At 38.8% G+C, this 22,523-nt stretch overlaps 1 protein-coding gene across 29 annotated transcripts in view; it reads left to right on the top strand.

Moving 5' to 3' along the window:
• Window positions 1–22,523, top strand: part of DGKI (diacylglycerol kinase iota) — a 496,276-nt gene that overhangs the window by 243,010 nt on the left and 230,743 nt on the right. For all 29 annotated transcript variants that reach the window (XR_010159013.1, XR_010159015.1, XR_010159014.1 and 26 more), the window contains 4 exons: window positions 6,488–6,570; window positions 8,496–8,556; window positions 19,185–19,298; window positions 21,054–21,191. Coding sequence is in view for 25 of the 29 variants with exons in the window: in XM_063815623.1 (XP_063671693.1) it covers window positions 6,488–6,570; window positions 8,496–8,556; window positions 19,185–19,298; window positions 21,054–21,191 (396 nt within the window). In the remaining 4 variants the exon portion in view is untranslated. The remainder of the gene's footprint in view (window positions 1–6,487; window positions 6,571–8,495; window positions 8,557–19,184; window positions 19,299–21,053; window positions 21,192–22,523) is intronic.

Below are 22,523 nucleotides of genomic sequence, written 5' to 3'. Positions count from 1 at the left end.
AATAATTTACTTATTCCACTCACCTGCTTTTAGATATAAAGGATTCCTATCTCCTTCTGTCTTTGAAACTTAGGCTTTAGACTTTTTTTTTCTTTTTCTTTTTTTCATTTTTAACTTGCTTAGTCTTCTAAGTAAATTACTGGACAATATTGCCACCTACTGGCAAGAAAAATAGCTTTTTCTCTTTATATAATATTTTACTTGTGTAAGAAAAACATTTTGAAGGAATGTATTGGGATGAACCATGTAAGGACTGCTTCTATGTCTCTCTTTTAAGAAATCCCATATTTTAAAACTCTTTAATTTTTTTTCTAAATTGATACATTCTTTCTGTACATACTTATGGAGTACATATGCTATTTTGATACATTTATGGCATGTATAATGATCAAGTTAGGGTATTTAGCACATCTATCACCTCAAACATTTATCATTTCTTTGTGTTTGAAATACGTCAAATCTTCTAGCTATTTTGAAATGTGCAATATACTGTTGTTAAGTATAGTCACCCCACTGTGCAAACACTAGAACCTATTTCTTCTATGTAATTGTATGTTTTTACTCACTGTCCAACGTCTGGTCATCCCCCACACCCACCACACCCTTCCCAGCCTCTGGTAACTATCATTCTACTCTCTACCTCTGTCAGATCCACTTTTTTAGCTCTACTACATATGAGTGAGAACATGTCAATTTTTGTCTTTCTGTGCCAGGTTTATTTCACTTAACATAATGACCTCCAGTTCTATCTTTGTTGCTGCAAATGACAGGATTTCATTCTTTTTTATGGTCAAATAGTATTTTATTATGTATATATACCACAGTTTCTTTATCCATTCTTCCACTGATGAACACCTAGGTTGTTAAATCTCTTCTTTTAAACTTAGCAGTAATTGTCTCTTTGTTTTTCCAACACTCTTAAGGTAGCGATGACACTGGGTGTTTTGCAAAGCTGTAGAGCTTGGTAGCGCTGCTGCTATTATTTTATTGGGATTTGACTTATTTGAGGAATCAGGGACCAAAATTTCAACTTTTTAAATTTAATTTTGTTTTATTTTATTTTATTTTATTTTTTTGAGACGGAGTCTTGCTCTGTCACCCAGGCTGGAGTGCAGTGACACGATCTCAGCTCACTGCAACCTCCACCTCCCGGGTTCAAGCAATTCTCTTGGCTCAGCCTCCCAGGTAGCTGGGATTACAGGCATGTGTCACCACACCAGGCTAATTTCTGTATTTTTAGTAGAGACGGGGTTTCACTATGTTGGCCAGGCTGGTCTGGAATGCCTGACCTCAGGTGACCTGCCCACCTCGGCCTCCCAAAGTGCTGGGATTACAGCACTGTGCCCAGCCAAAAATTTCAACTTTGAATACCTCCTTCTGTGGAAAGAGATAGTAAGTGAAAGATAAAGTTTACTCCAATGCAATCCCCTCCTATGTGTGGAAACTTTCGAGTACTAGAGAAATACGTCCCCTCCCTTACACTTCTGTTTGTCTTAATGTCCAAACTTAGATTTTTCTTTGAGGTCCTGGACTCATTAGCATCTTTCTGAGTTTTATAGAATCCTGTGATATCTCTCAGTGTTTCCTGCTTTCACACTGTCTCTCCCTCACGTTCTCTCATGACTTTCTCTTCCAGTGACCTAGACTTTAACTTCAGGGTAAAGCAATGCTCTGACCTCTAGGATGATTCTATCTGATCATCCCTGAGAGCCAAGGGATCCAGACCCTGGCTTTGCACACTGTTCGATGTGGAATCCTGGGGTAGAAGTATGGCAGGAGTTGGATCCTTGGATTACAGGTCCCAGGGTCTTTATCAGTAGGGTGATCGAGGAAGAGGTATCCAGTCTGTGGACAGACACATGCCAGCTGAGTTTACACCACCATCTGGGAATAGGCTTTCTCAGACTAGGGCCACCCCTCCTAAGTCAGGGGCCAGTCACATCAAGGTAGGGAGAAGGGGAAGACAGAAAGAGTAAATAACTTCAGATGAGAAATTTGAGTCCCAAAACTGTTTCTAAATAATTGGACAAACAACTTTAATGAAGTAGTCACTTTTTTGCAGTACTGGAAACTTCTCAACCTAGTGATAATTCAAGGATCATTATGTTTAGATAAAAGTGTAGGCTCCAAAGGTTTAGAGTAGGCAGGGAAGAGGGCAGAGGGCAGTCAATAGACGAGGACACTTGTCAAAATCCAGCCTCAATATCTTCTTGTCCAGCTAGCCTCAACAGATGGAATTAAAACAACCAAATGATGAATCTATGGAAAGTCCTATTTCTGAAATGATAGTATTGGTGGGAGGATTGGGCAGCTAAGACCCAAACTAGCTCCTGTGAGGGGTCTGGTTCGTTAGTCTGTAGCCAGAGCGATGCATAAAAAATGTCAGTCTGCGAGAAAAAAAAGCTGGTCTGAATCTCTTAATGAAGACTTTTCAATGACTCCTTGTTTTCTATAAATTAAAGCCTAAGCTTCTCAGCATACATTATTTAAACCACAACTCACTTCAGCTGTCTCCTCTCTCGCAACTCCCTGTCTCATGGTTCAGAAAAATGAACAGAATGTAGCTTTTTCATGGGATGTCTTGCTGTTTCACACCTTTTGTGCCTTTACCCTGAAGGTTCTTCATCTATTCGAGGTGGAAAGAAATAGTTAACTCTACTCATTTTTCAAGACACATTTCAGATATTTTACTTACAACGCCTTCTAATCTCTCAACTTGGGCTTAAGAGTGTTTCCTCTGGGCACTCATCCTCCTTAGCAGACGTCTGTATCAGAGAAGTTCCCATCTTTGGTGAATTAATTTATTTTGTATTGCTCTCCTTCCAGTAAGTTCTGAGATCCCGACGGTACACATGGACAGAGTAGGGGCCTAATACGTATTTATCAAATAAATGAGGCATTCTATTTGGATTGTTTGAAGCAGTTTGAAATAATTATTTCTTAAGCCCTTCCTCTCATTAATGTATTTTTCTCAGGCCTTTCTTATTGTCTGGGCAGTGGTTCTTTCTATAATCTAGATAATGCCTGCATGATATAAACCAAGACTTAGTAACATAGCAGAGTTTCAACCTACACTAGAGTTATGGTGCTTTGATGAAGATTGATGAGCTATTTGAACCGACCCGTTCTTGATTGCTTCTCCACACCCCCAACAATTGTCATTATGTTTTCCTTTATGAATAATGCACGGAACTTCCTTCTGAGAACAAGATCATCTCTGTCTTGTTCATCTCTGTATTCTCCTACCTAAAACTGTGCCTGTCACATAGTAGGTGAATGAATGAATCTTGTTCAATCCAGTCACTTTTTGGGAATTTGTATTCTCCTGTTGCACTCCCTCCCTAGTACTTGCTGCTTGGAAGAATAATGTTCTTTCACTCCTTAGGAATACCCATTCTTATAATATCTAAAAAAGTTCTGTGGCCAGTGAGGTATATCTACAGTAGCATGCATGGATTGGGATTGGCATATAAGCTGTTTTTTTTTTCATTTAGAGAAAATTAGACTCTTGCACAAAAGTTGCAGTTTTTATGTTTGGCATTATAGCATGTGATAACTATGAGAGTGCTGGAGAGTTGTTAGTAAGTGACAGGTGTCTAAATGAGCAGATTTAATCCTACTATTGAGGAAGAAATGAATTACCCTTCTCCTGGTGAATTAATATTTGTCAAACCATTCAGTTACATTTAATAAATTACCTCTATTAAAGCTTTAAAGTTACTTAACCCAGAGGTAACAGCAGAGTTAATAGAATTCATTTAAATGTGTGAGTTAGATCTTTGTTTCTCCACACACTAGGTGGAGCATTTTTTCAACGCTTTCTTTTAGATACTTACATTTTTGGTAATAAATACCATATTTTGGAAAGAAGATTACTTTTTAAAAGATGTAATCATATCATGCCTGAATGTCAATTTCAACAGGGTAGCCATGCCTGGCTATGCAAGTTATCTCTACACAATTGCAGGCATGTTATTCCAATAGACTGCAATAGAAATGGCACCTCTGTGGCCACTCGGACCTTTTAGAGAAATTCAAGTTTAAGGAAAACAACCTCTCAATGCTTTTTATTTTTATTTTTTGGAAGATGTTAATTACCTATTAATATTTGCATAATGGAGAGGCTGAAGCTGAGCTGTGCACTCTACTATAGCACAGGTGGAAAGGAGTAATTAACATCAACAATTCAAACTACTCTAGGAATCTAAAACTGAACAAAGAACTTTCTAGCAAGTCAGTTGGAAATGTTTTATAAATTAGTTGGTCATTAAAATAACTCCTGTGTTACCTATTAAACATAAAAGATTATTCGAGATAATCCCAAACACACTTCATAGCAAGGCTCAGCGTGAGAAGAGGGAAAATGATCTAGTATTTAGTGTGTATACAGATCTAAATCTATGTTTGAATTTGATAGGAAGCACAATATGTCATTTGGTGAAACTGAAGGATTCGTTGTAATTATTAGATAGAACGTGATTCCTAAAATTATAGCAAGCGCATGATAAGGCAGAACTTTTAAATTATAGGTTTGGCTGGTACATGCAACAAAAGACCTGCATTGGCCTATGTAACAACAGGAGTAACAATGTGATAATTATAAGCTACACTTTAGAGCTCACATTCTCAAGTGTAATTTAATGAATAGATTAACAGCCTGCAAAAAAGAAAAGGATTAACAGTAACAAAGGTCTGTTTTCTGCCGCATACTGTGCTAGATACGTGACTGTTAGTGATTCACTTAATTCTCATACTCACCCTGGAAGGTGGACATCCTTTCTATTTTATATGCTGCATTTCTGCAAGGTTATAAATGCTCGTGATTACTCAGAACACTGAAGTTACTTTGACCTCAAATCTCATACTATGTCCAGTATACTAGGATGACTCTTAAATGCAGCTTATTAGATATACAAACCTAGGCATATTTTAAGAAAGAGCAATTATGTTATCTACTAAAACAACAATATTATGAGCAACAAACTCGGCTCAACTGGTCAAATAGTATTTGCTATGGGTGATAAAATGGGGGCATCCTACTCATTTTTAAAGCTCTTTTGGTATTGCTTGATAAAAAGATCCTTCTTGCATTTCTTTTCTTTTTTTTTTTTTTTTTTTTTTTGAGACAGAGTCTCGCTCTTTCACCCAGGCTGGAGTGTAGTGGTGCTATTTCCGCTCACTGCAAGCTCTGCCTCCTGGGTTCATGCCATTCTCCTGCCTCAGCCTCCCGAGTAGCTGGGACTACAGGTGCCCGCCACCATGCCCGGCTAATTTTTTGTGTTTTTAGTAGAGATGGGGTTTCACTGTGTTCGCCAGGATGGTCTCGATCTCCTGACCTTGTGATCTGCCCGCCTCGGCCTCCCAAGGTGCTGGGATTACAGGCATGAGCCACCGTGCCCGGCCCCTTCTTGCATTTCTTGTTTGCTCAATCCAATTTAAAAATGATCTCTAAAGTGACCTTATGTCTGCTGTAATGATGATCTCTATAAATGTCACAGTTACTTAAAATGCCCCAAAAATGTTCACGTGAGAGAGAAGTGTTTGGTTTAAACGAACCAGTATAGGCATGGAGATTGAAAATGTCAAAGTAAGCTGTGATCTTACTAAGGAAGTTTTGTATATGTATAAAATAACTGGGAGCCTGGGATACTTTTGCTTCAGTTAGAAAAAACTATTTCTATAAAATTATATTAATACTTAGCTAATACTGCCCATATTTTATATTATACAGACAATAATCTGTACAATAAAGTGAAAATTAATGTCAAATTACATAGGCTGACTAATAACTTTTCTATATGGATTTTCATACATTAATGATAGTAAAATAAATATTATTCATTAAGGGCTTACTGCATTTTAAACACTGTGATGTACTTCTCAAAAATTATGGCTTTTAATGCTTGCAACAAGTCTGCAAACTGGGTATTCTTGTCTCTGTGTTAAAGAAAAGGAGGGCTGAGCTAAATGAAATGAAGAAACTTGCCCAGAGTTACACAGGTTAGATAAACATCTAACCTGACATTCGACCTATGGCTATCCATGACCAAAGCCCGTGATTTTAACTACTTTTCTATACTGCTTATAATTAGATATTATTTTATTTATTTATTCATCATTCATTCACTCACTTATTATTTTTTGAGACAGGGTTTCACTCCTGTCACTCAGGCTGGAGTGCAATGGTGTGATCTCGGCTCACTGCACACTCCGCCTCCTCAGCTGGGACTAAAGACATGTGTCACCACACCTGGCTAATGTTTGTATTTTTTGTAGAGACGGGATTTTGTCATGTTGCCCAGGCTGGTCTCAAACTCCTGGGCTCAAGTGATCCACCTGCGTCAGCCTTCCAAGGTGCTGGGATTACAGGCGTGTGCCACCGTGCCCTGTGTATTATTTTAAATAAAAGTATTTATTTTTTAAATGAGCAGTTATTCTTGGGAAATTTCTTCCTATTATTGCCTTTTTGTGTATTTATTTTTTACAGGGAACCAAAGTCCTGCAGATGTTCATGTGGTACCTGAATCCACGGCAAGTCTTTGATCTTTCTCAGGAAGGGCCAAAAGATGCGTAAGTCTGGAAATATTCTCCATGGTCCATATGTATTTTACGCAAGTGAGAATTTTCTGCTTCATTATCTGATTACTTTGTGAGGTATTTCCTGACCATCTGTCATCTACCTTCTCACCTGTACTCTCCTTCCTTTAAAACTTCATCCAAAGTTCTCTCCTACTCTTTATTGGCTTAGTTCCCTTTGAAACATATCTTCTCAGCTATTAACTCAGGACACGTCTAGTGTGTTTGTTACTTACGTATGTGTAACTGTAGGTTGTTCTCTGCAAATCTGTGAATTGAGAAAGGACTCATTGTTTTTCTATTTCTTCATGTACATCTTTGGAGATGCACATTAATGGAATGTAAATATATGTCTGTGGAGGGTGGAGCCATGTTTGTTTATGAACATTTGAACTGAAAAGAGAGAGAGTGTGTGTGTGTGCGCGCATGCTTGTGTGTGAGAGAGAGAATCAATTGATTATACCTGAGGACTCTGCACAAATGTGGGGAAGACATATTAATTCCTGCTCAATCCCGTTTCTGAGCTTCTCAGAAATCTCATTCTCTGCTTTTGTTAGAAGTGTTTAAAATAAAGTCTAGATTGTAGGTGACCCATATCCTGCTTCTCCCCTTTGGTGGAGAGGCACGCAGTGGAAAAGACCAAGGACACTTCTGCTGTTCTCTGGTTCTCTGTTTTAAATTCATGTACTAGGATAGTTCAGATGTTATCTGATAAATGTTAGAACACAAGGATACCATTTATTTTTTAATAAGTAACAATATCAGAGGAAAAGGCGATTTCTAGAGAAATAGTATTCTTGTATAAAATGGATAAATTACTTATTTTAAGCATGCAGATTAGGAAATATGAAAATTAATTTGTTATTTTCTTAATGTATGAATTTCTTCGCCAGTTGAGTTTGCTGCAAGATTCTTCCTCTCTCTGTCCCATAATACATATATATATATATATATATGTATTTATTGATTTTTGTTTTCTGTACTGGATTATGCTAAGGCAAATCTGCTATCCTGGGATGTGCCATTTTAGGAGCTTATTTTTCTTAAGATTTTATCACTTTAGTTAGACCCTAGAGAGACACTTCACAGGTCACCGTAAAGAACATGGTAGGACAGGAAATATTTTCAGAAAAATACCATATTTTGTGATTTAAATAGGTGATATTTTCTAGATTACAGCCTCTAGAAACTTTACCTAAGCAAAAGATTTAGCAGGGGCAGTGTCAATGCATTTTCCTGAGAGCCAAGAGGAAAGACAAAATGATCTTATTTCAAGCAGAGAAGTTTGAAATAAATAAAAATCAGTCAATCTTCCCACTTTGGGTTGGAGGTGTAAGTGTTGTGTAAGTAACTGAGCTGAGAGAGAGACTAGATGGAATTTTAGATGTGATACCTGTGTTCACATCTGAGAGTGGGGAAGCCTCCCCTTCTCGCTGAAAAAGGTTTCTTAGGATTAAGAGTAGAAAGTATAAGTTAGAAAACGTAAATACATCCAGGGAAAGCTAATAAATATAAAGAGGGGATATATAAGGACTACTGATTATCAATTAATGATGATTTTCTTGGGGAAAGGGGAAGAGGAAATGATGGGAAAAGAAAAAGAAGGAAGTCAAAACTAATGAGGAAAATAATGTTGACATATAATAGAAGTTATGGGAAATAAAACTAGGACATCCTAAAATCCCTTAAATTCCAACGTTGAATTATTCATTCAAAAATAATGTCTGATGCCTACACCTGTTCCACTTGTGGGAGTCATTCTTCCTGTGGTTACTTGGGACCTATGATAGCATTGTCAACCTCATGATTACACATTTTCTCCAGCGGACACCACCCCTACCCATGTTGTCCTCTGCTTTCTCTCTGCTGTAGCCAGTGAAATGTTCTTTTGTTTACTTTTTCTTCTATTTCCTCTACAGGCTTGAATTGTATAGGAAAGTACCAAATCTGCGAATTCTGGCCTGTGGTGGGGATGGAACGGTAGGTCCCTGAAAGAGAATCCAGTTCTCTGCCAATTCTATCTTTCTTATTGTTTTCTTGTGGCACTTCTTTTTATTCATTGCTCAGTCTTTCTAATCCCCTAACACATGTATATCTCTCGTGTGAATCATAGCCCCTAAGAGTAACAAGGGACTTTGTTATTGTCCTTATGAATACATACTTGATCTTTCTAATGTGTGCTTCACTCCCTCAACTATGCTGTATTCTTTCGTGTGCCATGAAGTAGGGATGTGGTCAAATCCTTAAAATGAAGATTATAGATAGATAAATTCCTTTTAAAATATAAGCTGAACTGTTTCCATTTATTCTTAATAATTTGGCCACAGTAGGGAGAAATACGTGGACACAATTGAATTATTATGTTTTTTTTTTTTACTAGTGGGAATAAAACTCAGAATATTGAGTGTTGTTTTGCCTTAAAGATTATTAATTGGTCCTTCTTATGTTCTTTTTTGTTGACATATTTTACATGTATATGGGGTATGTGTGATATTTTGTTATATGCATAGAATGTATAATGATCAAGTCAAGGTTTGGAGGTATCCATTACCTAGACTATCATTTCTATGTGTTGGGAACATTTCAAGTTCTCTTTTCTAGCTACTTTGAAATATATAATACATTGTTGCTAACTGTACTCACCCTACTCTGCCATTGAACATTAGAACTTATTCCTTCTGACTGTATGTTTGTATTCATTTATGAAAAAAAGGTGGAATTGGGCTGAAGGTTAATATCATGGATATATTTTCTCCTGTTTATTATGCCTCATTGGTTTTCTCCATTTGGCCTCTACTTATGGTGATATATTTAACAAAGTAAAGAATTGAGAATCATGACATTTAGATTGTGTTGTCTGGTTCTTTTTCTTCCGGATTTGGAATCTGATCTCATAGGATCTACGAATGTATTGAACTATCTTTAGCTTTTCTCTAATTTCCCTAATTAGAATGTTTTATTCTCAAAGGTAGCAACAAAATCTTCGAATACTATCTCTCTTAGCACATAAGCACTTAATGTAGGGTTGGATACACATTATATACCAATAAATGCAATGAGAATGAAATAGAACTGTGATTTTTATTGGTCTCTCAGATACTGTGTGGAGAGTAAAAACAACGTTCAGTTGGGAAAAATAGTCTTTATCTTTCTTCAAGGTTCATATTACACATTATTAGTTTATAAAATTCATTATAATGTCTTACAGCAAAGAAGCCAAACCTATTTAACTTTTTTAAACCCAACGTTTTTCAAAATTATTTGGCCATGGAATTTTTTTTCCCCACACAATACCAATTTCAATTGATTTTAGTGTTCTAGGGAGATAAATTTAAGGGATATGATAGGGCAAAATTTCCCAACTTTCTTTAGTAAGAATTACATCCAAATGAACCCTCTGAGGATGGATATACTGTGTTCTTCCTAACTCAAGCATCCCCCAGCTTAGTTATCTTTAATGAAAGGGTAAACTCACTGTGACTCTTTACCATACCCATAGTTATCTTCCTTATTTTAGCATCTACTTGCCTTCTCATATGACTTCAGCATCTCACTCACATCTTTTCTCCATTTCTAAACCTCAGTGACAAAAACAGATAAGTTGAGGATGTCGTCCTTCCTCTTTCTTAACTCAAATCCACATAAGCTATGCATAACATCCCCAGATCTTGGACTTCTTTGTTGCCTTGGGTGCTCCACCTCCCAGGCCTCCCTTTCTCCATGGAAACTCCCATTCCACCTCTCCCTCCCTCATTCTCTCTCCTTTCTTCTTCCTTTACTTTTCTTTTCTTTTTTTTTTTTTTTTTTTTTGAGACGGAGTCTCACTCTGTTGCCCAGGCTGGAGTGCAGTGGCACAATCTCAGCTCACTGCAACCTCTGCCTCCCAGGTTCAAGTGATTCTCTTGCCTCAGCCTCCCGAGTAGTTGGGACTACAGGCACGTGCCACCACAGCGGGCTAATTTTTGTATTTTTAGTAGAGACGATGTTTCACTGTGTTAGCCAGGATGGTCTCGATCTCCTGACCTCGTGATCCACCTGCCTTGGCCTCCCAAAGTGCTGGGATTACAGGTGTGAACCACCCTGCCTGCCCGTTTTCCTTCTTTACTCAGCAGATATGTGGAGGAAGCACTGTGCTAGGTCATGTAGTATTGAGATATTCTCTGCAATTAGATGAATATTTGAAAGTATGGGATTCCAATGAATAAAAGATAAAGAGGAAAGAGAGCCAAGTCCACACACTTGTGAAACGTATAATTATGGGTCCAGAGCCAAAGTCCAAAAGGAAAATAAATGAAAAAATAGAAGAATAGGACAGCCACCAGTCTGTTCTGTCAAGTAAACAAATCAAAAAAGGAGTTTCAAGAAAGAGGCAGTAGTTACATTTTTAAGGAGAGACTGAAAAGTTACCATTGAATATGGAATTTCAAGAAAGCAGTTTCAATAGAGTATGTGGGGCAAAACCCAGAATGATGAGTAAGTGAAAGTTGGTACAATTTTAATAAATTCCTAATGGCCAGATCCGATTACAGTTTCGAATGTCTGTGATCTCTCTGATGCCATTGTCAGCCTCCTGACATGTAGACTACCTACTTCTCCTATTTTTCATATCCAGTCTTTTCAAGCAACTCTTCATTAATGATAGCATAACTTAGGAGTATTCCATAAGGGTAACTAACTTTTTTTAATGTGGTAGGTACCTTTTCCTCTTAGGGACATTGTCTATATTTTAACTTCTGTTTTTTACCTCGTCTGATGTAATTCACAAATGTACTAGTCATTTACACTTGGGTGCCCCATGGCCACTTGCATTCAGCATGCCTAAAATAAAAGTAGTACATTTACCCTAGAGTTGGCGCATTTAAACTAATTATTTTTGTCAGTGGTAACATCTGTAGTTAAAATACTTAGAATCAAAACTTTGCTTATCTTGTACCTTATGTAAACCCAAGTTTTATTTAATTTACCTTGTTAGGATAAGATGTTTTGTGAAAAACATGGGGTATATGAAATGTTTGTCATGGTATGTGATTGATTTTTTTTGTTTTGTTAGTTTAGAAAATGAAACTTTTAATTGTGGGCGGAGGCAGAGTTTATATAGAGGAAACAGCCTGAGGAATTCATGAAGAAAACTGCTCGCTTTAGGCAAGTGGAGTATAATTCTGAATTCAGGTATATATTTGACACAAGGTATTCAGCCTTTCGTTAGTGAGCACATCTCTCACTGTAGAAGCTGGCAGAATGCTGCCAGTAAAGTGACAAAGCTTAGGGAGAAATCAGAAATTGAATATTTTTCACTGACTGGGATGAGGCTAAATTACCCCATAACCGTATTAGTTTAAATTAAGAGTATTATTTAAGGTATAGAAAGTATTATTTAAGGTATAGAATGTTTGCATTACTTTGGAAAAAAGTTCTTAGGCTTCAATATTAGCTACTTTAATTGTATATTATTTAAAAAATACATGAAAGGCCAGGTGTGATGGCTCACGCCTATAATCCCAGCACTTTGGGAGGCCGAGGTGAGCACATCACTTGAGGTCAGGAGTTTGAGATCAGCTTGGCCAATCTGATGAAACACCATCTCTATTAAAAATATAAAAATTAGTCGGGCATGGTGGTGCACACCTGTAATCCCAGCTACTTGGGAGGTTGAGGCAGGAGAATTGCTTGAACCCAGAAGGTGGAGGTGGCAGTGAGCTGAGATTGCACTACTGCACTCCAGCCTGGGTGACACAGTGAGACTCTGTCTCAAAAAAAAAAAAAAAGAGAAAGCAGAGGGAAACATTCCCCAATAATGCACTTGGAAGTGGAGGTGAAAGAGGTGGTTCTGCTCTCATTTCTGTGACCTTTGGCAGGTTCCTTAACCTCTTTTGAGACCTTCTAAATCTACAAAGAAATGCATTCAGATCTCTAAGGTTCTTATAGCTGTAGCATTATAATAATATAGGATATTGTTCAAGGGAACTTTAATGCAAGCCACATTTGTACAATTTTGAATTTTCTAGAAGGTACTTTTAAAAAGGTAAAAAGCAGGTGAAATTAATTTATAATATATTTTATTTATCTAAAATAGTATCATTTCAATATGTGTTAATTTATAAACATTGTTAAGATATTTTATGTTCTATTTGTACAGTCTTCAAAATCTAGCATATATTTTATACTTACAGCACATCCGATTTGGATTAGCTATATTTGAGTGCTGGATCACCACATGTGGCCAATGGCTGCTGCGTTGGACAGTGCAGGTGTAGTCTCTTTGTTACTGGCTTGCACAGTTCAGAGGCTGTCACATAGTTACAGCTGTCAGATGGTCTGATCCCATTTTCAGATCTCTTGGCTGCAATAAAATTCAGCTCACTCAAGAATGATCTCAAACCTTCATGTTTATAAATGAGAAATAGCCTGTCTTTGGTCATGTGATAAATTTGTATTTTCTCACTTCCTTGGCCATGTTGACACCTATTCAACTCCTAATGGCTGTCACCCTGCTGAAATACTGACGAGCACATGAACTGATCTCCTGAGGCTCACGTACCCTCATTATGGCTCCTTAAGGTGTGTGACCCATGGTCCCTATCTATCTGGCTCCTGACTTTGGTGAACTTGGCTGGATCTGCAAGTCCACCTTTAACCATTTTAATTATTTCCAAAAGGCCTGACATTAAATTGACTCCAGCCATCCACTTCATGCTTGTTTCTTGTTCTATTGGCTTTTCTAGATGAAAAAACATCCCAAATGGTAGACATCCCCATGCCCTGACTCACCACAGCCAATGCAAAGAAGGAAGTATTATTTTCCTTTAATTGATAGGGACAGTCCCTCATCCTAAGCCCCTTTCCTCGTTCATCTTCAGCCTAGTTATATTTCATCCTCTCTGACTGAGTAAGCACACAGTGTACCTTCTGTGTGGATTCTATATTGTTTCAAGAAAAGGTCATATTCTGATTTTTATCTTGATTTCTTTTGGGCTAGTTTTAAGCACATTTCTTTTAACACATGTTGGCTTTATTAAGTGCAAACATACATTAAAATATCAAAAGGAAGAATTATTGTGCACATATTCAAAAGGGTCCCCCAGTCATCCAATACTGTGTGGTCATTTTCTTTCAGAGCTCAGCAAAACTCTTGTTTTCCTTTGATTTCCAAACGTGAGTGTCCTTCGCCTTTTGGCCTGCATGTACTACAAGGCAGTGCAACGTGCATCTGTTCTCTTGGAAGAAAATATCAGTTTGCTGTCATCTCCACCCTTCAGCCACCCCTCATGTTAGTATACTGCAGAATGAAAATGTTGCTCAAAATGCACTTGGTAAACATTCAGTGACAACTAATGCTAAAAACGGACAGATGGTGGCAGCATTGACCAGCTGCTGCTGTGCATGGCTGCTCAGGGACAAAGCGGAGGACCTGGTGTTCTCAATCTGTCAGCCCTGCTTTTCCTAGGAAGGAAGGAAAGAACTTTGCAAGCTGGAAAATCATTAGGCCCAATCAGGATAACTTTCTTCAGTTCTGGTGGAAAATATACCAAGTGCAATAAGTTGCAGTTAATTAAATAATTTAATTGAAAGGGTGCTAGGTGAGCTGGTGGAGATGATTTGGGAAAATACGAAAGCCGTGGCAGAGTTCCTGCCCATAGAACCTTTCAACGTGCAGTCTGGACTTCAGGTGGAAACGGGTTCCGGATTACTGTAAAGACAGAGCTTCCAGTAACAGCTTTAAGATCTTTTGTAAAGTTTTTCTCTAAGGACAAAGACACAGATTGTTTCCCAAGATTTTTAATGTCTCCTGCTATTGTAAGTGTGTATTTGTTTCCATTTTGTTTTTTATAGCCCCTTTTTACTGCAGGGAACCTCTGCTTTTACTGTTCTTTACAGTCTGCAAAAGAAAGGCTTTCTGATTTGATGGCAGCTGAAGGTGGGGCTGATTTGCAAACTCAGGGCTCAACTTTAAGTGGAGAAATGGGAAGAGGGCATTTTTCTTCTAGGAAACTGGGCCTTTATTGAGGAAGGTTGGAAAGAGGTAGCAAAATCTAGCTGAGTCATAGTAGCTAATGTTAGTTTAGCATTTCCTGTTTGTCAGGCACTAGCTAAGCAATGTCTACACATGAGTTGATGAAACAACTCTAAAAGTCAGGCATTATTATTACTCTTGCTGTACAGATGTGAGGGGAGCTTAGAGAGATTAAATGACTTGCCTAAACTTACCCAGCCAGTTTGTGGTGGAGCTGAGCTCCCTGCCGCTCAGCTCGGTGCCCCACACTTCTGCGCTGTGCTGTCTTCCGGGAATGCTGGCTGTTGGGGAATGCTGATAGAGCTGCTGGCTGAAAAAAACTATTCAGGAGCTGTGGAGGGGCGATATAGACCCACCTCAGCCAGAGAACTGTTAGCCTAATATTGGTTGTCTGTGGGAGAATTTCAAGACAAAACAAATCTGTGCTGTGAAAGGCAGGAGGCCTTTGATGACTCCAAGGGTGATGGAATGATGAAATGCAAGATTTTCTGCTTATATTCAGGAGACAATGACATATTTGATCATTTGGCTACAGAAAAAAGGAGAAAGAATCTATTTATCCGGTTCATAAAGCAAATTGATTGATGAGAGGCGAAGCACCTTTACATTCACACCCTGTGTACTTGTCCTTTCTGCATAGACCAAGGGTAAAAGGAGAAGAGATGGTGAGAAATCCAGGCACCCTGTCGGCTCTGCCTTTGTGAGGAATCGTAGCTCAGTATCACGAGAACTCCTGACAACCTTCTCTGAGAAAACAATTAGGAACACAGCCTAGAAGATTTGAATGAGGGCTGTTAGAAGACACAGCATCGGCTGGATGCAGTGGCTCATGCCTGTAATCCCAGCACTTTGGCGGGCGGATCACTTTGAGCTCAGGAGTTTGAGGTCAGCCTGGGCAATACGGCAAAAGCCGCCCCCATCTCTACAAAAAATGCAAAAATTAGCCTGGTGTGGTGACTTGCACCTGTGGTCCCAGCTGCTCGCGTGGCGGAGGCTGGAGAATCGCTTGAGCCCACGAGGTAGACGCTTCAGTGAGCTGAGATTGCACCACTCCAGACTGGGCAACAGAGTGAAACTCTGTCTCAAAAAAGACAAAAAAAAAACAACAACACAGCATCGATTCATAGAAGTTGTGGGATACGTCACGTACTTCAGAGTCATTTGGAAATTGTTTGTGTTCCATGGGCAGTGAATTAACCCCCTAACGTTCCATCTGTTTTAGTATTAGCATTCCTCCTGCAATGTGGAATTGTTTCTTCTTTGCAAGCTCATCTTCACAGGAAGTTGTTTTATTTAATTTTTACTTTTCTATCTCTGAATCACTTTGGTTTCTAGTAATATTGAATTGTTTTCAGGACTTTCAGATGAGAGCTGGGTTTTTCTATAGATTCCTATGGCTCCATCCTGGGGAGATGGCAGGGGTATGTTATTGGGCTTTTGGGAAGTCGGGTTGAACACTTACCAGAGTGAGGCTTTCTGGGCTTCTTTCAGCCCTAGTATGTCCCACCTTTCTGTGGGCCATGACCTCAGACTGGTTTTCACATTCCTTCCTCCTCTCTCCCTCCCTGCTATGAAAGAGCTGTGCTCCAGGACAGCTTGCTGTCAGTAGGGGACACACTTTTATTTCTCCATTATCAGGCAAGCCCAAATCCCGGCTTCCTCTGCTATTTGCAAGACCAGGAGCCAAGCTGATCCAAGCCTTTACCCCAGCTCTGCCACTTTGTATTTTTTTCTGGCCCATTGAAGCTGCGTCTTTTTTTTTTTCTTTTTTTCTTTTCTATCATTGTTGTGTCTGAGTGAAATGGGATATTGAAAGTGTAAACTCATAGCATTTTCTTTACCCAGAAAAGAGAGACATATTTCAAGTGAGCCTAAGAAAAATGTCTAATTTAAATCTGCCTGAAAGAAAATGGGCTGACTTGGGAGCACAAATCATAAAGGAGAGGTCGAATGATTGTCTCTTAGAGAAGTTTTAAGGAGAATGCCTTCTTCTTCCTTCTTTGGAAGGGGTGGTGAATTAGATTTCTACTGAGTTCTCTCGTGGGTCTGTGAGTCTGGCTCTATTCAGGGCTGTTGTTTCTGCAGTTGGTGATCCCAGACGGGTGGGCTTTTTCTGAGTATTTATGTCCTTTTTATGGCCTTTAAGACCCCTTCTTGCAGTTTATTAGAACTATCTACTTTTACTGTGTTTAATCTGTGCTTTTAGCAGTGCAGAAACAATGTCAAGCACAAACATCAGAACTAATTTAGCATCAGGCATTTTTGTTTGGACTTCAGTAGCCAGCTTTGTTGGTATTGCACGTAAAAGAAGAGACTAAGAAGCTCTGCGTCAGAATCTAAGGATCTGTCTGGGAGTAAGTTCCCCAGTTTAGGGAAATGGACAGACTTTTTGACATTTATAGGTCTGGGTTTTTAGTTACCACATTGGGTGAACCATGTGGTCTGCCTTTTTAGAGGATAAACACAATTTTAGACATAATTGGTAGACGAGCAAGTTTTACATCCTGGTAAGTCACCTTTGTGGAGGAGAAAGAATTTTAGTTGGAAGTCAGGAGAACCAACGTTACCATGACTCTGACACTTCTAATCATTTGGTCTTGAGAAAATTCCATGGTTTTTTTTCACCTCAGTTTATCAATCTGCAAGTTCACTGAATTTGATTAAGCAATGTTTAAGGTTTCTTCATCTCCACAGGTTCCAAAAATCACATGCCACTGCTTCCAGGAGGGTCTGGCCATATCCAGAAGGGGGTTGAGTTCTTTATTTAAGGGCTCCCTATTCCTTAGCAGTTAAGGGGTTGGCCACTGGCGTTAGGCATTCCTATTTTCGAATGCCATCTATATCGTGTAAACTGTGTGATACTAAGGAGGTCACTTACCCTTCCAATTCTCTGTTTCCTTATTTATAAGATGGAAATGAAAATTACATTAATATCTATCTTACAGATAATGTTTTAAAGTTTAATACAATAATTCATAAAAGGACTTTGCTCAGGCATGGCACATAGAAAGGCATCGGTATGGGCCTGGCACGGTGGCTCACGCCTGTAATCCCAGCACTTTGGGAGGCCGAGGTGGGTGGCTCACAAGGTCAGGAGATTGAGACCATCGTGGCTAACACGGTGAAACCCCGTCTCTACTAAAAATATAAAAAATTCGCCGGGCGTGGTGGCACACGCCTGTAGTCCCAGCTACTTGGGAGGCTGAGGCAGGAGAATGGCATGAACCAAGGAGGTGGAGCTTGCAGTGAGCGGAGATCTTGCCACTGCACTCCAGCCTGGACGACCGATTGAGACTCCATCTCAAAAAAAAAAAAAAAAAAAAGCATCGGTATGTCCATCTTTGTGTTACTGTGAACTCCTCCTGGAGAGCAATCTTTCTACCTTATCTGTCACAGCCTAGCTCATTTATCTCTTTATTTTGATTGCTTAGTTCTGGGTTTTATATGAAGTAGTGTTCAATAAACAAATGATCTAGTATTTTTGAGAAACATGACTCGTACAAATATAGAATGAATACATGTCAAAAAATTTGCTTAGCTCTTTAATGAGGGAGCCTGCAAGATAGTAAAGCTGATTTATCAGAACTAGAGAAAAAGAATTATGTACTTCATATCAAAATAATTTTTCTAAATTTGATGCAAAACTGATCAACGTCCTATGAGAGAATAAAACTGTAAACTTTAAAGCAATCATCTCTTCTTGACATTTGTGTCTCTATAGGACAGAAATCTATGTTAACCTACAGTTACACAATTCTTAGATAGGCCTGTGAAACGCTATTTTAGTATGACATTATACGGACATTCAAACTCCTTTTTGCCATTTTAAATTTTGGTCAATTTTTCTAATTAGTTATAAGACTAAACCCAAAGTATTATTTATCTTAGAAAAAGATTAAACAGGGATATGATTCTAGTATATAAGTATCAATTTCCTGCCTAAACTTATAATAGGTACTAGGTCTGTCCATAATTATGTTTTCATAATGTTTCATTAAGGAAAATAGAGGGATATTCAGGAAAACACTATCAATTTCCAAGATGATACTATAGAGGGCAACCATTTAATAAGTACTTATATGGGCCATGTACCATGTTAAGTGCTTTATGTACATTTTAGTTTAATTAGTAAACAATCGTGTGAGGTACGTATTATTATCCCCATTTTGAAAATCAAGTAAATGAGTCTCAGTGAGGTTAAATAATTTAGTCAAGGTTATGCAGCCAGCATGAGTCAGAATTGAAATTCAGTCTGATTCTGAGTTTTATATTCCCTCCTGTGCCCTGTTATACTACCAAAGTCTTAAACTCTGAGAAATTTACAAGTGTGTTTCTAGTTAAACGCACACATGAATGGGTTTAGTTTTGCTTGTGTGATAGAACATGTGCAAAATGGTCCTTTTTCCTTTAACCATTTTGAAACTGCCTGTGATAAGCGACCTTTCTGTTCCCTACTCACTGAATTAAAACATACATGTTTTAAAGAAAAATAAAACCATTTTCTGTTTAGCTCTTGGAAGCCTCTGTTTCTCAAACTGTTTTCTTTGTAACTTATTTATCTTTCTTATATCTCTTCTGGCCCCCAATATGCCTGTAGGTGGGCTGGATCCTTTCCATCCTGGATGAACTGCAGCTGAGCCCTCAGCCTCCTGTGGGGGTCCTTCCTCTGGGGACTGGGAATGACCTGGCTCGAACTCTCAACTGGGGAGGGGTAAGAACTGCTCTCGGGGACTGCCCATATCATCAAACAACAAACCGGATTCCAGATCCACTGATGTTCTAATGGAAGAGGGGGGTACTGCTGCTGCTGTCCAAGACATAAGTTAGAGTTGAGAATCAAAGTGCCCTTGAGCCCTTATTTGATCTGGTAGCTTCTTCAGTTTAAACTTATAATCAGCTAGAAGGGAAAGGAAAGCTTGGTATGAGAGAAATATAGTGGTTAGTACACAGGCCTGCGGCTTTTTGAGGTATCCACTAGAAGACAGTGGGTGAGTTTGGCCTCAAGTCTACGTGCAAAAGGATCATACAGACTTCAGTTAATCCAGACTCTCAGCCCCAGCTAGGATAGCACATCTGGTTCAACTTTACACACCTTACTTGGGAGAGTTACGACTTTTTTTTTAGCATTTTTGTTTTGTTTTGTTTTGATTAGTGTCATCAGAGCTTTGGCTGTATAGGTACTTACCTGTCCTTTCCACAATGAAGCCAACTTCAGGCAAGCTTGGGGGAAATCGTTCTGCAGTCACTAAACAGCCATTTATTTACTTATGTATGTTATAGTACTAAGATAGTAAGAAGGCGCAATATATATATACACACACTGTGTATATATACATATGCATACACATATACAGCCCCACCAACTTTTTTTTTTTCTTTTTTGAGATGGAGTCTTGTTGTGTCGCCAGGCTAAAGTGCAGTGGTACGATCTCAGCTCACTGCAACCTCTGCCTCCCAGGTTCAAGCAATTCTCCTGCCTCAACCTCCCGAGTAGCTGGGATTACAGGTGCCCGCCACCCTGTGCAGCTAATTTTTTTTTTGTATGTTTATTAGAGACAGGGTTTCGCCATGTTGGCCAGGCTGGTCTCAAACTCCTGACCTCGTGATCCACCAGCCTCAGCCTCCCAAAGTGCTGGGATTACAGGCGTGAGTTACTGCACCTGGTCCCCACCAACTTTTTATCTGCTCATATGAGAGCATTACGTGGGCTGGGCTCTGTGAAAATTATATTCAGATATTTAGCAGATGCTAGTTGACCTTTGGGCAAATTAACCTTCCACAGGTCTTTTTTTAAAGTAGGCAGTGTAGAAATAAAAAACGTATTTACATGGGGCAGCTAAGGTTATCATCAGTGTTAACTTCTCCCTTCCAAATCAGAGCCTTGAATATCCTATTGAGGACAGTCTATCGTGCTGTCAGTAATGGATCTTCAAGGATTAAGTAGCTCCCTAACAGGGCCATTCCTCAGTGAGACTTGCTTCAGGTCACGGGAAGAATGGTGTCTTCCAAGGAGGTCAGGGAGAGGTGATTGAGAGGGAATGTTAATAGATAAGCATTGTCAATCCAATCCCTCCTTGATTCTTTCCCTGCCTCTCCAAACACATTTGTTTTGTGTTTCCCCCAAATTCCTCCAGTGAGAGCCATGGGGAGTCCTGTTTTTTACTCTGATAACAAAGTAGCCATCCAGCCTCCAGTATGACCCTTAATGTGTACCGGTGACTACTGGTTCTTGCTGCTGACAAAAAATATTCCTCAGCTCAAACCAGCCAGAACTAGTGTTTCTATGTATCTTACTTATAGTATTGTCTCAAATTCTAAGTACCTCAAGGTAAAAAATTTGCTCTTCAAACCTTGCTAATTATAAAATAAACAGAATATAGCAGCTTGGCTCTTCCTTGCGTAAAATAGCATTGGCTTCACTGTTCTCCACTCTGGACAGCAATGGATATGTTCTCTGATTCCTCAGGGCTACACGGATGAACCTGTTTCTAAGATCCTGTGTCAAGTGGAAGATGGGACAATTGTACAGCTAGATCGCTGGAACCTCCATGTGGAAAGAAACCCCGACTTGCCTCCAGAAGAACTTGAAGATGGCGTATGTAAGGTTAGAGAGTTTTTTGTTCTGCAGAAAGGAGCCCTGGAGCATCTGCCTGAGCTACAGGAAAAAAAATCCTGGCTGGAGAGTCATGTGCTGATGAATTCCTATGAGATAATGTGATAGTATTTGAGTTGATGGCTACTGGGGCTATGTGTATAATATTACCACCTAATGATTCTGCCCCATAGACCTCTAAATACCTAGATTCCATACCTGCTTCCAAAGCTCAGGGAGCTCTTCTCTGTCTTCAACTTCTGTACTAGAAAGACATGTATTTTGTCTTAATCATTCATGTTAATAGCAAATAACCTATGAGAAGATGAAAAAATATGTATATTTGGAAGCATTGGGCACTTGTTCTTTCAGTAGAAATATAACCTCCTGAGATTTCTGGCCTGATATAAAATATATCTTACGTTGAAGAGGTATTAACTATGCCAATGTTACCACTTGGGTGGGACTTGAAGATACCTCAATAAATGTTTTGACTTCGTGTTATTTAAAAAAAAATTTGACTTTTATTTTAGATTCAAGCTGCATGTGTGCAAGTTTGTTTCATGGATATATTATATGATGCTGAGGTTTGGGGTATGATTGATCCCATCACCCAGATAGTGAGCATGTTAACCAACAGGTTTTCAATCCTTGCCCCTCTCCTTCCCTCTCTACTCTAGTGGTCCCCAGTATCTATTGTTGTCATCTTTATGTCCAGACTTTATGTTTTCTTTTAGTGATTGAGCTTTTATTTCAACCGAAAAGCAAACCAAGGGATATATGAATAGTTGTAATTAGTACTGTGAGCCTTCAGTTGGTCCTTTGGTTCTAAATTATGGCCTCAATTTCAGATAAATTTGGTAGGTTTCTGAGTAGCCACTTCCCTCATATTACTTTCCATTTTCCTTCTATGATTGAATTTTCAAACTCTGTATGTGTAAGAATCTCCAGGTGTGTTTGTTAAAATGCAGATTACAAGGCCCAGTCACCAGAGATTCTGATTAAGTAAATGCAAGTTAAGGCCCAGGCATCTGTACTTTAAATGGTATCCCAATTATAGTGAACCATGCCATTTATTGAGGCTAAGATTTTGTGGGTATTTCCATCTTATAATAGATTAAGCCCCATATCATTTTAGATTTAGATCAAACCAACACCCATTTATTAGCATCGTGATCCTGATCAATTTAATTACATATATTATAATTTAATAGATTTTCAAGTTTCTAACTTGGCTAAATTAGATTAAAACATGTTTTACTCTGTCTTTATGGTTTTTTCACCTAAACCATGATCCTGAAATTCTAGTAGATTTCTAGTAGATATCATGATTGCTCAGCTGAA

This window comes from Pan troglodytes, chromosome 6 (genome assembly GCF_028858775.2).
Source record: "Pan troglodytes isolate AG18354 chromosome 6, NHGRI_mPanTro3-v2.0_pri, whole genome shotgun sequence".
NCBI classification, from domain to species: Eukaryota; Metazoa; Chordata; class Mammalia; order Primates; family Hominidae; genus Pan; species Pan troglodytes.
Note: the sequence above shows the minus strand (reverse complement) of the source record. Positions and strands in the feature narration are given on the sequence as shown.